Here is a 17,037-nt window from a genome sequence, read left to right as displayed (position 1 = left end):
CCAGTGAGTGGGATTATAAAGTGAGCATGCCCAAATTGAGGAACCCTCCCTAAACTATCAGGTAAGTTCATCCCTATAAATACTTGGTAAAGCATGGTAAAATGTGGAAAGCTATCCTCCTAATTTGGAGGAGAATAACCAAAGGAAATATATGGGGCCAAAAGGCAAGTAGTATTGGGATGGAACTGAACCATAGAAATCGAAGGGCATAACCAACGGTGGTTATGCAAGTTGGGAGAGGAAAATCAAGAGGGTGCTCGAGGATGTTATTACTAGCAACTGCAGTGTTATAGGGAGTCTAAAATGTGGAATTATCTATGTTGGACAAAGGAGAAGCTTTAGCAAGCTAAAGAACAAAGTTCCTTGAAGGTTCCCGAAGACAATTCTAGGTAGATAAGTATCTAGAAAGCCAAATGTAAATGGTTCCTAGAGCGCGCGAAATCAAAGTGGCACAGCAGAAGCGTGGTCTTGAAGCTGGCCATGAGGCGAGGCTATCAAGGTTAGAGAAGTAGTTCCCGAGTGTTCAAAGAGAGGGCTTTGAACAAAAGTCGATGGTTAAAGACTTTTGCGCTTATGCATGAACCATGTTATGGTGGCCGGATGACTTGCTAAGTGAGATTGGCGAGTCAGGAGAGAAAATCCCCTAGTTGAAGGTGCTAACTTAAAAAAGGGTGGCCTATGGGGCCGAGTATGGAGGAGTCCATGCATGATCACAGACTTGTCAAGCGAGAGGACTGGCAGTGCGGAGGAACTAGGTTCCTAAACTGTGATCTATAGCACGCTTTAAGTACATGTTGGTGCACCGGCGTGGGGAGTCATGCCAGGCATCCTGTGCGATGCCATCCGTAGATGCATATACGGAGGTTGGGTTCGAGTCCCGACCCCTAGTGCTTGGGTTCGAGTCCTAAATCACTAGGGCGTGGTGATGGTTTGGAATATGAGGACACTCATTTTTCAGTGGTCATGGACTCTCAATGAGGAGACTGGTTTGGGCATACCGCCAAGCGAGGGATGCCTCAGAGTCATGATGCACGGTTAGATTGTTTAGTGTAACTTGGCATATCTAACTTGAAAACTTTAGTGCAAGTGGCACCAAGGACGTGGTGAATGAGATGGGGACACCCAGTCTCAGTTGCTATAGACCCTTAGCCGGAAGGGTTCGCTTGGGTACACTGCCAAGTGTGGGGGATACCCCCGGGGTCATGGTGAACAATTTAAAGGTTTGGAAGACCTAATACTTAGTGGCAAACTTGTTAAGGTGCCAAGGTGTGATCATTAGATGATCTTATGATTAAAAACAAGGACAAAGTCCTTGTGAAGTTAAGGGATAAAGTCCCTAGTTCAAAGTGTAAGTTTGAACTATTGAGGATGGTGTGGCCTGGTCAAGGTGACCAAGTGGGAAGAACACCTAAGGGAAATGATTTGTGACTATACGATGGCATAGTGAGTCTGAATAAAGTAGTTTCTATAAGAGACCCATGGGAGGGTCACAAAGTTGGGCCAGGGATAGAGCCCATAGTAGAAAATCCTAAAGAGACGTACTAAGGGTGAACACCCTCTGGACTTGGCAAGGCAAAGTCTTTGTTATGGAACCGAATGAATACCTCGAGAATGGAGGTAGTGATCCAATGTTGTTGGGTGCAGCAATAAATGATAGGAACAAAAGATTAGTGGCTAAAGAAAGAGCCATGGGAATCATGGGAAAGAATCCAAAAGGCAAACTTAGGCCAGGACCACTAATGTGTTGAGTGTTGATGAATTGTAGGAAAGACAATGTGTTTCCAAGGATGGATTCTCAATTGCTCCGATTTGGTGAAAGTGGAAGCTCCAAGGGAGGGAGCGGTAAGGTAGCCAAATGATAGGGCCATGGATAGCCCTAGCACAAAGTATGATAACTGGAACTTAGTGCCCAAGGTGGCATAAAATAGAAGAGAGGATGATAGTGCCCTCAAGTAAAGAACTTCCTATGATGGGGAAGTGGAGTTGCACAATATGTGCAATGCAAGGTGTTGGAGACACTTAAGAAATTGACTTCAAGAGGTCAAAAAGTAAAAGTTCCAAAGTGCAAACGTTCAATCAATGGAAACTGAGACTACTTGAGAAGGAGTAGTGGGATTGAAATAGAGGAGGTGCCTCTAACAGATTTAGCGATGACTAAACCAATAAACGGAGAAAACCACCACAACTGGTCGAATAAGTCTCTAAGTTGGAGAGACTATGCTCCTTAGAGGATGGACAAGGCATGGTGAGCCTTCGGTGTCAAACCATAGACAAACTTTGGCTGGTGCCAAGGATGGAAATGATAATATATGCGGGTGTTACTTTATAAAAGGGGTTTACCTTTCGATGAGGACATTGAACTTTGTCTATGGGTGATGGAGTTGTGAGACACAAAATCCCTAGGCCCCAAAGTGAAGCCGGAAGGGCGCCAAGTGGTAATGGCCGAAGCGAAAGCCAAACAAGTGTAACTCGTTTGGACTAAAAGCTCAAACTTGAAAGGTCGAGAGCGGGAGTTGAACTCCCAACAAAGTGCTTGAGGAATGAGCACGAAGCGAGCAATAAGCGAGGCTCTAAAAAGGGACCGAAAAGGACAAACACATGACACGAGATGGAGTCCGAGATGGACCCAAGATGGAGTCCGAGATGGAGTTCGAGATGGACTGAGATGGAATCCGAGATGGAGTCTGAGATGGACTTGAGATGGAATCCGAAATGGAGTCTGAGAAGGACCCGAGATGGAGTCCGAGATGGACCCAAGATGGAATCCGAGATGGAGTCCGAGAAGGACCCGAGATGGAGTCCGAGGTTGAGACCGAGACCGAGACCGAGACCGAGACTGAGACTGAGACCGAGATTGGGACCAAGACCAAGACCGAGGCCAAGACCGAGGCCAAGTCCGAGTCCGAGTCCGAGTCCGAGTCTGAGTCCAAGTTCGAGTCTGAGAGGGTGAAAGCCCAAAGCGTTCGTCTCCCAGACCCTAGGGGGTTTGGTGAGCTCCAAAAGTATAGTAGGGGGAGGACTGCAGTGGAGCCAGTTTGGCTAGGAAATGCCAGTTTGGCCCAGGAAGGCTGTACCCAAGTGTTGGGTGATGAGCTGACCACTAGGAAGTCCAAGACTAAAGTGAATACGAACTGACAAGCGGGGTAGCTTGGTGAAGTGTTCAAGAGCCGGCTCTAGTTCCCCCGGGAGATCGACTGGCCGATGCTCCCAGTCCAAGTGTGGGTGGCACTACCTACTTGGATACCTGGTGTGGCTCAACAGAACCTCGCTCTAAGCCCACGGCTAGAGCACCCAAAGGTGGAAGGCGGGGAGAGTACCCACGAGGCTCGCATAAGGCCACGGTGTTCCGAAATGTTGCCTCAAGGTCCCAGACTGTGAAAAGGAAGAGGAGCCATCCTATAGTGTAGAGACCAAGGATACAGTCATGTGAGGAGGAAGTCCTAGAGGACCATGGGACTTAGTGGTTGGGCATGGTCCAGTGGTAGTGTTGGCGAACATGGCCATGGGCAGAAAGGGATTTGGTGGGGGCTGGAAAGGGGATATTGGGGAAGGCTATTCTCCATGTTTATCGGCATCCTAAGGATGCTAAGGAGTGGATCTGGGATGATCATTCATGGACGGATGGCCTAGTCTTTAAGAGACAAGTCTGTGATGTAGGTGGTGTTAGACCACCGATATGACCAAGGTGAATGGGCATGGCCTTAGCGTAACGGACCAATATATCGGTGGTGCCTTGGGGTGTCAGTCATGGGATCGGACACGTGGAGCATTTGGACCAAGTGCAAAGGTTGAGTGGCGGGGATGCCATTCTTGGGGCTAGCAAGCCCAAGTCCAAAATAGGACATATAGAGGTTGTGAGTGAGACTCCTCCATGTGGTCGGAGGTATGGTTAAGTGACTAAAGTAGAATGGAAAAATTAGTTGCTTACATACAGGGTATTAAAAGTTACTTGTTGGCGAGTCCTTTCAGATATTCTTTCTTTACTACCATGATGGTAGGAGGTCAATATTGCTAGAAGTTTTATTTGTCTCAGCTTAAGTTAGTTGAGAAACTGATCACCATATATACACTTAGACCGAAAGGGCACTAAGCAAATCCTAAGCATACCTTATACGATGATGAAAAACTTGTGTTGTTGGCTTGCACTTGCTAGTGTTGGGAGGTGTCGTGAATGTGACTTCGGATATCGAAAGATACTTGTCATCCAATCCTTATGAACACTCTTTCCTTACTGCCATGACGGCAGGAGGTCAACACAATTGGTTCCCTTTATCATTCCCACTTGAGATAGTTGAGAAACTGATCAATGATCTTACACTTAAATCAGATAAACATAAGGTATGAACCTTATGTGTTTCTTGCTAAGCATACTTGGCGTGGTTTGAGAAACTCATGTCATTAGCTTGACTTACTAGTATCAAGAACCCCCACGATATTGAGATTCATCCCTTAATATTCGCTAGATGATAGCTCACTGTGTTTGTCAAACACCCTCGCTATCATGCTATTTGTATTAGCCTCATTTTGTTCTATTAGCTAATTATGAAAAGTGTCTGGATTTGCTAATTTGGCATATCTATGAAATGTAGAGATTGGCCTGAACACAATGGTGTTTGTCCCATGTCCAAATTCACAATCTAGCACAATTCCATATTTAGTAAGTTTCAAGTTAGTCCCAGAGACTAACTCCTTGTACTAAGGGAGGCTTGGGGTGAAAGCCCAAAGCATGTGTTCCTCAAGGGAATGGGGGGGAGGGGGAGGGGGGGCCAAACTTAAGACATTAGTTTGGCTCCTACTAGGCTATGTCATTCCTTATTGTTAGGCACCAAGTTAGGATAATAGGATAAAGAAAAGGCCCTGCAATCAAGTGATCACCCCTTTAGTTATTTGGCTTAGGGTGTAAGGGATAGGATCCTAACACTTGTTCTATATTTGGCTTGGGTCTAAGCCTAAGCTCCATGCTGCTCTAGTTAATGGGGTACCCTCCTTATGTTATGCCACGCAGTATGCCAAAATTGTGCCAAACACTATTTAACACCATTTTGCATGTAGGTGTTAGATATGGGGACCTGGTGCTCATGGGCTTGTACTAGACCCTCGTTTTGTTGTGCAACAGTCTTGGAGTTCAACTCCAAATTCAAGTGTGCTAAGGAGGCCAAAGCATGCATTTCCTCAAAGGGGAGGGGGAAGGGAGGGAGGCTGTAGAGGGTTTCAAATGGATAGTGGGTAGGTCGGGCATGGCTGACCAACTTGAGGCATAGTTAGCTCCCACTTGCATGTCTGTCCTTGTTTTACATCCGACTTAAGTCCAAGCTTAAACTCCATACCATGCTAGCTGGTGGAGTACCCATATCCTTGTGTTAGACCATTGGTATATTGAAATTGCACTAGACTTTATTTAGCTCCGTTTTGCATATTAGTCTTGGCATTGGGATATTGGATGCTCTAGGATTATTCCAAATCGCTCCATGCTCTCATCCCTTCGCTCCTTGGGTTGTACACTTATGAGTCATTCTGTGCTTTGCTTCCTTTGCTCCTTGGCTCCATGCTTAGAGGTTTAGCTCCATCCATTCATTCAGTGGCCCAAGGCCCTAAAAGTATATAAGTATCATAATGATTTGATTATCAATTGAGCAACATCATAAGCAATGTTCATGTCATTACTTCAAGGTTTATATGAGTATGAAGTGCAAACTCAGTTTGACAAAATACAACATAGATACCACACTTTACCGATAGAGATTTATAGCACTTAATACACTAACTTTTGTTCACAATATAGACAAACTCATACCACTCTCTATCCAATCAAACTCGAAAGTAATCCAACACCAAGCTACTTAAAGAGCAATAGCAAGGTTCCTCAGAAAAGAATTGAGCATTGCAACCCATTAGAATTGCATTGGAATTGAGCATTGCAAGCCTAAACAAAATGGTTTAGTGCTTCACCACTATCCATCTTACAACTCACCACTTGTAAGACCATCATAACCAATATGCATCAAGATAGGGACTCTCGATTTCATAATGTGAATACAAGCAATGAGTTAACACCTTATTGCAAATCATCTCTCCAAAAAAAGAAAATGATTTATGTATTTGATCCTTCATTCTTAAGGACTATTTTCGGTCTCATCTTTGACCAAACCTCAAGTTTGCATTTGCACTACCTTCAATCTAGTCTAAGAAAAGTTTATGAGAGAACATAGCAATAACTACTTGAACCAATAGACTAATCTTTACAATTTTGATTGATTCACTTATAATTATACCTAGGAAGGATTCATTAGTGCCATGCTAAATAGTTATGGACCAACCTATTTACCACTCATGACAAATGTAAAGGAGGTTTATTTTTACCTATGGTATATGGTTCAACTCATGGTAACCCCTGATAGGCTAATATTAATCTTGCCAACTCAAAGTGTAACCTTGAATAGCTAATATGCTTCACTCACGAGCCCAAGTGCAAACTCTTACAAACGTAACATCTCAATCCATCTTATAAGCCCAAAAGTAAGCTTACATAATATGGTACAAAAAGGTACCCAAAATGTATACCTATGGAATGAATGCAAAGTCTTAGCACCCAAACATGTACCCACTTGGATCATCATTTTTATCTTTGCATATGCAATGAGACTAATTGCCCAATCTCATTGGATAATAGTCACTAAGACTCATCCTTTGATAAAAATGTAACACACATGATTTTCACCCTTTATCCTATGGTGATTTACTATAGGATAACATGAAGTAGAACCTAAACCCTCCATATGCCACATTCCACGTGTCCAAGGATAGTGGAGTAGAACCCAAGTTTTAGGGCCTTGAGCCATTGAATGAAAGAATGAAGCTAAACTCTTAAAAATGGAGCCAAGGAGCAAAAGGACCATAGCACGGAGAAACTCCCAAATATATAACCAAGGAAGAAATAAATAGGAGCATGAAGCAACTTAGAACAATCCTAGAGCATCCAACATCCCAATGCCAAGACTAGCACGTAAAATATAGCCAAACTGAGTCTAGAACTATTTCTATATACCGTTGGCCAAACGCAAGGATATGGGTACTCCACCAGCTAACATAGAATGGAACTTGTGCTTAAACCCAAGCTAGATATAGAACAAGGACAGGCACGCAAGCGGGAGCTAGACTATGCCTCAGGTTGGAGGTTGGTCAACCATGCCTACTATCCCTCCTTACTATACATTTGGAACCATACCACCCCCCCCCCCCTTTTTCTAGGATAAGCATGAAACTTACTAAAATAGAATAGTGTTAGATTGCAAATTTAGACATGGGACAAACACCATTGTGTTTAGGATAATCCCTACATTCCATAAATATGCCAAATTAGCAAATTTAAACATTTCTATAAATAACTATAGAACCAATATATAAGGCATGATACTGAGGGTGTTTGGCAGACATAGTAAGCTATCATCTGGTGATATTGAGGGACTAGTCTTAATAAATAAGGGTTCTTAGAGACTGTATCAAGGTATCTCTTGTTAGTTATTTTTCTAATTTTAATTTCTCATGTTGAAAATATCACATATTTTATATGACTTGTTAAGGTAGTGCAAGACAGAGCAAAAGAAAACTAAAAGCCAAGCCAAGTATGCTCAGCAAGAAACACATAGGAGTTCTTACCTTATGTTCATCTAGCTAAGTATAAATGCTAAGCCTAATTTACTATCACTTGAACAAGAGGGATTGATGTAGCGCATAGCAATACTGACCTCCTACCATCGTGGCAGTAAAGAAAAATATACGAAAGGACTAACCAAAAATACCTGTAGTCACATTTGCGATAGATATGCCTCACTAGTAGATCTAGACACTTTTCATAATAGTCAATGGGACTAGATGAAACCAACACATAAGGCATGATAGTGAGGGTGTCTTAGTAGACACAGTAAACTACTATCTAGTGATATTGAGGGACCAAACTCAAAATTGTAAAGGTTCTTGTCAAGTAAATGCAAGACAAAATAAAAAATAACTAAAAACCAAATTGAGGATACTCAACAAGAAACACATAAGAGTTCCTACTTTATATTCATCTAAATATATGCTAAACCCAGTTTACTAACACTTGAAAAAAAGGGATTTTAAAAAGAACTAACAAACTAATCTCTTACCATCATAGCAATAAGAGAAGAATATTTAAAAGGACTAGTTGACAAGTAATTTTCAATACCCAAAACCATATTTACAATAAAGACGATCTATAGAAGTTTAAGTATAGAGGGAAAGGGCTTATGAACAAGAGTGTGCCACCTTTTCTAATTAGTTAAAGGTTTTAAAATATTTTAAGTTAAGCATCCTTGGGTTTGAATAGTATTGGGCTCAGTAACCTCTCTTAAATTTAGAAGTTTACATTTAGTATTAAAAAGGTTTCAAATCCAACTCTATTGATTGGATAAAAGAATCACACCATATGTTGAGATTGACATTTGGTGGTCTAGTTTGCTTTGGCTGGGCTCAACCAAAGGGGTAAGGTGTTAAAAGAGCAAGGCTCTTAGGAGAGTTATAGCTCTTAACTTTTGTGCACAAGGGTGTAAATTTGTAAAGAAGTATGGTGGCTTAGAAAAAAATTATAAATAACAACTCAAGAGACAATCTGTAAAGGTTCAAATATAGAAGGAAAAAACTAATGAACAAAAATGCATTCCTTTTTTCAATTAGTTAAAGGTCTTAGGATACTTGGGGTTAACCATCTTTGGATTTAAATAATATTGGGTTGGATGACATTTGGGGAAGTTTAAATTCAAGAGCTTACAGGAAGAAGATATATGTGATTAAGCACAATTTTTATTAGAGGAATATGAAAGTTAATATCCTCAAGTATTGCAAATTATGAAAGCATTGTCAATGGGTAAAAATGCCATAAAAGAAGCTAGGGTGACTTTTGCAACCTTGGTATAATATCTCCATGGTCTCCATAGACTTGTTTGCCCTAAACATAGAGGGAAAAGGAGCAAATGTGGTCATAGTGGACTAATTGATAAAGTATATGCAATTGTTAGCTCTTTTAAAGATTATTATTGCTTTAGACATGTCTATGGTCTACTTGGAGAAGATTGTAGCGCACGTGGTTTTTACCCTTTATCCTATGGTGATTTACCATAGGATAACACCACAAAGCGGAACCTAAACCCTCTTTGTGCCACGTGACAGATGCCACATGTCACATGCCACGTGTCCATGCCACCTATCCATAGGAACCTGAGGTTCAAGGCCTTGGGCCACTGAACGAAGGAACGGTGCCAAACTCCCAAGCATGGAGCCGAGGAGTGACAGAACCAAACCACGGAGCAACTCCCGAGCATGAAGCCCAAGGAGTGAAGGGACAAGAGCCCGGAGCGACTTGGGACAGTCCTGGAGCAACCAGCATCCCAATGCCAGGACCAGCATGCAAAATGTAGCCAAATGGAGTCTGGCACTATTTCGGCATACCGGTGGCCTAACGCGAGGATATGGGTACTCCACCAGCTAGCATGGAATGGAACTTGGGCTTAGACCCAAGCCGGACGCAGAACAAGGACAGGCACGCAAGCGGGAGCTAGACTATGCCTCAGGTTGGTCAGCCATGCCTGACCTACCCACTATCCCTACTATACATTTGGAACCCCCCACAGCCCCCCCGCCCTTGAGGAACACACGCTTTGGGCTTTCACCCCAAGCCTCCCTTAGTATCAGGAGTTAGTCTCTGGGACAAGCTCGAAACTTACCAAATATGGAATGTCCCTAGATTGTGAATTTGGGCACGGGACGAACACCATTGTGTTCAAGACAATCTCTACATTCCGCAGATATGCCAAATGAGCAAATCTGGACACTTTCCATAAATAGCATTTGGGACCAAAATGAGACTAACACAAAGGGCATGATAGCGAGGGTGTTTGGCAGACACGGTAAACTATCATCTAGCGATATTGAGGGACCAATCTCAATATCGCGGGGGTTCTTGATACTAGCAAGTGCAAGCCAATGACTCAAGTTTCTCAAACCAGGCCGAGTATGCTCAGCAAGAAACACATAGGGTTCCTACCTTATGTTTATCCAATCTAAGTTCATGGTCATTGACCAGTTTCTCAACTAGCTCAAGTGGGAAACTGATAACGGGTCCAGCAATACCGACCTCCTGCCATTGTGGCAGTAAGGTAAGAGTGTCCGTAAGGACTAGCCGACAGGTAACTTTCGATACCTGAAGTCACATTCGCGACACTCTCCCCCCCTTGGGAAGATTGACGTCCTCGTCGATGCATACTCGAGTCTAGAATACCGCCAAGGAAACAACTCCAGAAAAAGTTCACAGTAGTTCAAAGATCTATCCTAATTAAGAGTGATCAAGATTCAAAGTCAATAATGCATTTTGGAAAAGCTTTATGAAGGCTATATAAGTGACTTTAAAGCTCTCGAATGGAGATCATCTTCAAATGAATGGGTAGACTAAGTATGTGAATTAGGTTGAAGAGGATATGATATGCTATAGTATTGGCCAACGGCAAGGATAACAAGATCTATATCTTCCATTAGTGCAATTACCTACAATAATAACCAATATAGTGGAATCAAATTAAATGTTTACTTTGCCATATTTACAAGGCATCCTTGAACAAATTAGAGTTGGGATAACATTTTAGTAAGGATGTTCAACACAAGCTAGACATGGAGGTGCCATAGAATTGTAAACTCTTATATTTGGACTTCTTGGGAGGTCACCCAGCCCAGTACTATTCAAACCCAAGGATGCTTAACCCCAAATATCCCAAGACCTTTAACCGATTGGAAAAAGGGGTGCACTTTTATTCATGGGCCCTTTCCCTCTATATTTGAACCCTATAGATTGTCTCTCAAGTCGTTCTCTTTGGTTTCTTACAATCCACCACGCTTTCCTGCAAGTTCACGCCCTCGTGAACGGAATCTAAGAGCCACAGCTCTCTCAAGAGCCCCGCTCTCTTGACACTCTACCCCTCGGGTCGAGCCTAGCTGGAGCAAACTAGACCAGCCAGATGTCAATCAACATGTGGTGTGATTCCCCTAGCTAACCAACAAAGTTGGATCTAAGACCCCTCTGATACCAAATGTAAGTTCCTAAATTTGGACTTCTTGGGAGGTCACCCAGCCCAATACTATTCAAACCCAAGGATGCTTAACCCTAAATATCCCAAGACCCTTAACTGATTAGAAAAGGGGTGCACTTTTATTCATGGGCCTTTTCCCTTTATATTTGAACCCCATGGATCATTTCTCAAGTCGTTCTCTTTGGTTGCTTACAAGAACTTGATAAAATTTTGCTAATGTGCAAATAGAATAAAATAAAATAGTGTGAAAAAGTTTGCCAATGAGCATCACCAATTCTAGGAATACAAGATGGAAGAACTCATCTTTATACAAGTGATCTTTCCGTCAAATGAATGGCAATACATATTAGTGCTTTTGAGTAATGGGAAGAGTGGCAAACTTTCTCATAGACATGCTAATCCTTATGAAGTGTTGGAGTGCATTGGTAAAGTCACTTATTGAGTGTGGCTACCAACTAAGGTGGAAATTCATTCAGTATTTTATGTTAACCAATTGAAAGATATACTATCTCATAGTGATGGGCTCAATACCTTCTTAATGTATACAGCTATGAAGGATGGACCAAGAGTTTGAGCTTGAGATGTGGTCAATGTGGGTCAAAGGTAAGATCAAGGGTATTAAGGCATGGTACATTAAAGAATTTAACCTACCCTAAAAGCTCATAGTGGAGCAGTAGTGTAGTGGATCTTTTGAGGTAGTTTGGGGTGGTTGGGTGGTGAGGAACCTCAAGAGGAGGTAGAGCATAGTCCCTTACACCTTAAACCAATTGACTAAAGGGGTGATCACTTGATTGTAAGTGTTAGGCACTAGATCAAGATAATAGGATAAAGAAAGGGCCCTGCAATCAAGTGATCACCCCGTTAGCTAGTTAGCTTAGGGTGTAAGGGATAGGATCCTAACATTGGTATCGGAGCCCAGTTCGATTCTTGTGGCTAACAAGTGGGGCAGGAATATTCTAAAGGAATATTCAACATGGTGGATCTAGAGGGAGAACCAAGGTTTGGTAGACCCTAAGAGAAGGACCATGGTGACTAGAGGGTGGCCTAAGTATGATTATGGATGATCATTCCCTGACGAGGGGAGGATTGTTAGGCACCAGATCAAGATAATAGGATAAAGAAAGGGCCCTGCAATCAAAGGATCACCCCTTTAGCCAGTTGACTTAGGGTGTAATGGATAGGATCCTAACAGTAGGGCTTCACAATCCTTCCATTTCTAGGGAATGATCATCCACGATTATATTTAGCCCACCCTTTGGTCATCATGATCCTTCTCATAAGTCTACTAAACATGGTTCTCTAGATCCACCATGCCATGGTCCTTTTCTTAGGGTCCACCAAGCCTTACCATATTAAGTATTCCTCCAGAATATTCCTACTTGTCAACTATGAGAATCAAAGTGGCCTCTCACACCAATGTCAGGATCCTATCCCTTACACTTGATTCTATTCCTGATCACTTGCTTGTAAGCCCTTTCTTATCCTATTATTTTGACGTGGTGCCTAACAGTAAAGGACTTAAGACCCTCCAAAAAGACTAATGGTATTTTAAAATTCATCTGACATGGGTTTGCTTGATGAAGTAGATAAAAATGCAAAGGTTGTGGATTGTAATGATATTTCTTTCAAATAATCTTGCATGACCTTCAACAAAAACTCCACCTAGAGAAAAAATTAAAAGATATTCATATGGAAATATTACCTCAGGGTTATTTGTGTTTTCCAGGAGAGCAAAGACTTGTTTTATACTCTCACAAGGTTCCTCTCCAGATATTACCTTTTGTAAAACACCAAGGCATGCACCTCGCTTTCCTTCCCAGCAATCCATTGATTCATCCATTTCCTCAATTGCATCAAATGCTTTAGCAGCATAAAGATATTGGCATGTTTTATAACATTCATTTGCAATCAGTTGCAGAAAACTATATGGACAAAAAGTATATATCAGTAAAAGACATGAATAGACAGCACACCTGAAAGTTTCATCTGATGCTTCTAGACGCAAAAAGTGTTCCCAGGCTATATTAGCTTTTCCGTTCATAATCAAACAGTAAAGCAACCATGCCACATAGTAATAGTTTTCTAGGTATTTAGTGTTCTGAATGAAGAGGAGATTTTCTTCTGCCTCTCTAAAATCACCTATGCTAGCTTTTACAATGCCAGAATTCCAATTAAATTCGTCTTGGTTTTCGCAGAAGGATTTTATTGACTGCAAATGCAAGAAAAAACTAAGCCGAGTCCTGAAAATAATTTCCAGTTACCTGCAAATATATTAGAGCATCTTTAAACTGCTTTTGCAAAATATAATAAGAGGCCATGCACTGCCTTCCAAGTATAGTATCACATTCTGTTGGTGACGTGCCAATAAGATGAAAATACTGTCGTGCCATGCTTAGAAGCTCTACATGATCTGTATCTTGCCCAAGACTAGCACATGTGACAGCTTTGACAACGTATTCTTGAGGCATATGCGGCTCGTGCATCTTCACTGTCTGATAGGCTAATTCCGTGTCTGTAGTAAACAAATACAGATGTTCACGAGTTAAATGAGAAAGCCTCACCACCAATTTTTATATAGTAAATCACAAGGTTCAAACGAGCTTCATGAAGAACATCGAGCAATGATGGAAGCACCTGAACTTCACAATGATATAAAATCATATATTTATGTGACACATTGCTAACCTGCAAGGCTCCTTCACCGTTTCGAAAAACTACAAGGTTGTGTTTGAAAAGTCCTTGCTCAAGGGAGTTTTTGGCAGTTTCCTCTGGTGTAGTTAGGACCAACTCAGCTGCTTTTCCATTAAAAAGTTGAAATGTGTTGCAAGCCTGGTCAGCAACAATGAGAAGAAGCCATATGCAGGTGTATTCTTACTTTCAGATTGGTTGCAATGGCACTTTCTGGGTAATACTGTAATCGAGTTTATTAAGTGTTATAATAAAACTAAGTCAGAAACCCGCACCTGTAAGTATCCACTCAAGACATCAAGGCTTACATCGTACTGATCCAAATTATAATAACAAAGAGCCAAATACACGTTTAAGGCCATCCAATCCCTGCAAAATACTTTGCTTAGTAAGACCTACCAACTGAACCATTTTTCTTACTTATTTTCTAGCAAAAGTTGTTTGTAGATTTCTGTTGCCTCTTCGTAGTGGATCTGAGCAAAATGCATTGAAGCTAAGCTTAGTTGGTCTTCATCACTGTTGCCTATATTGCTGTGATGCTCTACAAGTTTCATGTCGTTGTCTAAACGATATGCAACGTGGAAAAGTAATCGATTTCGAATTCCACAAGTAGCACCTAACATTGATCATCGATGGAGTAAGAGGGCTGTACCCGGAAAGATAGGAATCACTCATTAAGTTAGCATGCTATAGAAGGAACTAGTAAAACCTTTCAGAGCTGACTCCTCAGCCTCCCTGTAAGAGTCCAAATAATATAAACAAGCAGCCTGATATATGTAGTATATTTCATCCAGCGGCTCAAGCTTCTTATAAGTTTCTAATGCCCTGTTGTAATCGCCATTGTGAAAGTAGCAAAATCCTAACCACTCTAGAGTCTTGACGTCTGACATATCTGCCTGGATTTTTCCTAGAAAGCTAAAAATAACAGAACAGAGAATGAATTACCATACCTGGTGTTTGAATTGCAGAAGTGCTAGAGCACCGCTATAATTTCTCGATTCCACCATTTCCAGCAAATCTGGAACGGCAGAAACGTCCTTGTTGCTGCCATGTGCAGAAGTAGCTCGGTCTCCGTAAGCAGAAACTGAACGTCTGGCCTTGGAAACTAACATCCTTCACGTTCTGCCCTAAATTTCCTATCTAGGCATTAAAATTAGGCTAATGAAGTAGTAACAAATCTAATAATCACAGGTTACATAAAATCCCCGAGACCATCATAAATTCTACGCCTGGGCGTTCCATGGAGCTCCACAATGTCAATGATAGAAGGATCCAAAAATCCAATGCTTGCTCGCTGTGCTTCCATCTTAGCAAATGCGGACATCTCTTTCTCCACTACTTGTTTAGTGTCCTCAGCATATTCTCGTCCTTTGGCTTTGGCTGCTCGTCTAGCAGCGAACGAAGCACTACGAACAGGTCCCGGAATAGCTTTTGGGGTTACAGGCGTGGACACTTTTGGAGTTGGCACTGACGCTGATCTCTGGTCTTGAAACCTCAGGTGTGTTTCTTGTTGGGTTCCTTTCTCCTTCTCCTTTTTCAGCCTCTTTGCTTGCTCCTCCTGTATCTTTTCCATTTCAGGATGCTCTAGAGGCTCTAATGTTTTGCCCAATATTTCTACATTATGCCACTTTTCATTCACTTTCTCTTCTTTAGACGTCTCCTGGTCTTTTCTTTTTCTTTCCTCAAGTTTCAGCCCCCCTTCTTCCACTGGTTGGTTACTTAATTCATTTTCATTCTTTTGTTTTTGTTGGAGTTCTAGTAATTGCTGCTTCTGTAGTTCATACTTTATGTTTTCTTCCTCTCTCTTGTTCTCTTCTTCTGTACGTTTTAATGCCCCTAAGTGTTGTTGTTCTTTCTCCACCTTAGTAAAAACTATTTCCTCCATTTTTTTCTGGTCATTTTCCGCTCCCTTTTTATGCCTTTCAGTGTCTTCTTCATCCCACTTTTTTTTTGCCTCTTCCAAGATCTTTCTTGTCGCATATTTATCAGATTCAGCTTTCCTTGCTGCTTCGTCGTCTTTGAGTACTCCCTGTCGTTCCTTTTGCTTGGCTTTTCTTTCTGCTTGCCCTCTTGCCTGTTCTGCTCTTTCATCAGATGTTCGTCTCTTTTTTCGATTCTCTGCTGCTCCATCGAGTTCATCCACGTTGTGTGTGTTCTTGTCTACTGCTAATGCAATTATCTCGGACTTTGTTATTTTTTCTTCACCTATCCTCCTGGAATCATCTTGAGCATTTCTTCTTTCTTTTTCTTCTTCTGCTCCTGTACGTGCTTCTTTTTCAGCTGCATTCCTTTTTTCTTCTTCATTAGCTGCTGTCCTTGATTCCTCTTGCGCTACTTTCCTTTCTGCTTCTTCCTCCAGTACCTTTCTTCTTGCCTCTTCCTCTACAGCTTTCCTTCTATGAACTATTCTTCTTGCTTTACCTTCAAGAACCTCTTGGCTTGCCACCATTCCAATTGGATTGTGGCTTGCTTCTTCCTCAGCTATTTTTCTTTCCAGGTGTTCTGCAGCAAGTTTTCTAGCTTCATCATCAGCCATTTTCCTTCTAGATTCCTCTTCTTTCTTGCGTGCAGTTATTTCGGCTTCTTTACGTCTTTTTTCTTCCTCAGCAACCCTCCTCCTTTGTTCTTCCTTTGCTTCTAACTCAACCAACCTTCTGTTTTCCTCGTCTTCAGCAATCTTTCTCTTTACTTCTTTTTCTCTTCTCCTCCTGTCCTCCTCTTCACTTCTTTGGCGTTCTTCTTCCTTTTTCCTTAGTAATTCTTCTTCTTCTTCTTCTTCTTCTTTCCTTCGTAATTCTTCTTCCTTTTCCCGTTCATTGGCCTTCTTACGACGTTCCTCCTCCTTTTTCATCTTTTCTTCCTTAATTAAATTTTCTTGTTGTTTTTTCTTCAATGCTTCAGCTTCTTCCCGTTTTTTCTCCTTCTCTTCTTTGGCCTTTCTGATGGCTTCCTCTATATATTAAAATAGATGTAGTTTATCATAACATAAAAATTATGATCAGGCATACCTCTAAATGAGGAGTCCACTTTAACATGGGTCTCAGATTTAGGCTTTGGAGTAGCTACCGGTATAAAGAAAAAACATAAAGTTTATAACTTGGCTTAGAATTCGAAATTTGGACTCACAAGGAACAGAAGCAACTTTCTTTGGAGGCAGAGGTGGAGGTGGTGACAGTGGCAGCGTTACTGGGATGGGCAATGGAGGAGCATTTTTAAAATTTTCTGCTTCAATTTTTCTTAACTCTCTCAAAAC

At 41.6% G+C, this 17,037-nt stretch overlaps 2 protein-coding genes across 2 annotated transcripts in view; both read right to left on the bottom strand.

Annotated features, from left to right (window-relative positions):
* LOC9663311 (intraflagellar transport protein 56) overlaps positions 1 to 14,896 on the bottom strand; it is a 48,377-nt gene extending 33,481 nt beyond the window's left edge. The window contains exons 1-10 of the mRNA XM_024667141.1: positions 14,735 to 14,896; positions 14,494 to 14,680; positions 14,205 to 14,400; positions 14,060 to 14,153; positions 13,972 to 14,007; positions 13,782 to 13,925; positions 13,658 to 13,730; positions 13,358 to 13,608; positions 13,070 to 13,305; positions 12,799 to 13,018 (exon numbers count right to left, since the gene is read on the bottom strand). Coding sequence (XP_024522909.1) covers positions 12,799 to 13,018; positions 13,070 to 13,305; positions 13,358 to 13,608; positions 13,658 to 13,730; positions 13,782 to 13,925; positions 13,972 to 14,007; positions 14,060 to 14,153; positions 14,205 to 14,400; positions 14,494 to 14,680; positions 14,735 to 14,896 — 1,599 coding nt within the window. The remainder of the gene's footprint in view (positions 1 to 12,798; positions 13,019 to 13,069; positions 13,306 to 13,357; positions 13,609 to 13,657; positions 13,731 to 13,781; positions 13,926 to 13,971; positions 14,008 to 14,059; positions 14,154 to 14,204; positions 14,401 to 14,493; positions 14,681 to 14,734) is intronic.
* Positions 14,897 to 14,976: 80 nt separating this feature from the next.
* Positions 14,977 to 16,635, bottom strand: LOC112343526 (trichohyalin-like). The gene has a single exon (XM_024667139.1). The coding sequence runs from the start codon at positions 16,633 to 16,635 to the stop codon at positions 14,977 to 14,979; it is 1,659 nt and encodes a 552-aa protein (XP_024522907.1).
* Positions 16,636 to 17,037: the final 402 nt, after the last annotated feature.

Source organism: Selaginella moellendorffii, unplaced genomic scaffold, assembly GCF_000143415.4.
Source record: "Selaginella moellendorffii unplaced genomic scaffold, v1.0 SELMOscaffold_158, whole genome shotgun sequence".
Classification (NCBI taxonomy): domain Eukaryota; kingdom Viridiplantae; phylum Streptophyta; class Lycopodiopsida; order Selaginellales; family Selaginellaceae; genus Selaginella; species Selaginella moellendorffii.
This window is presented reverse-complemented; position numbering and strand designations above follow the sequence as displayed.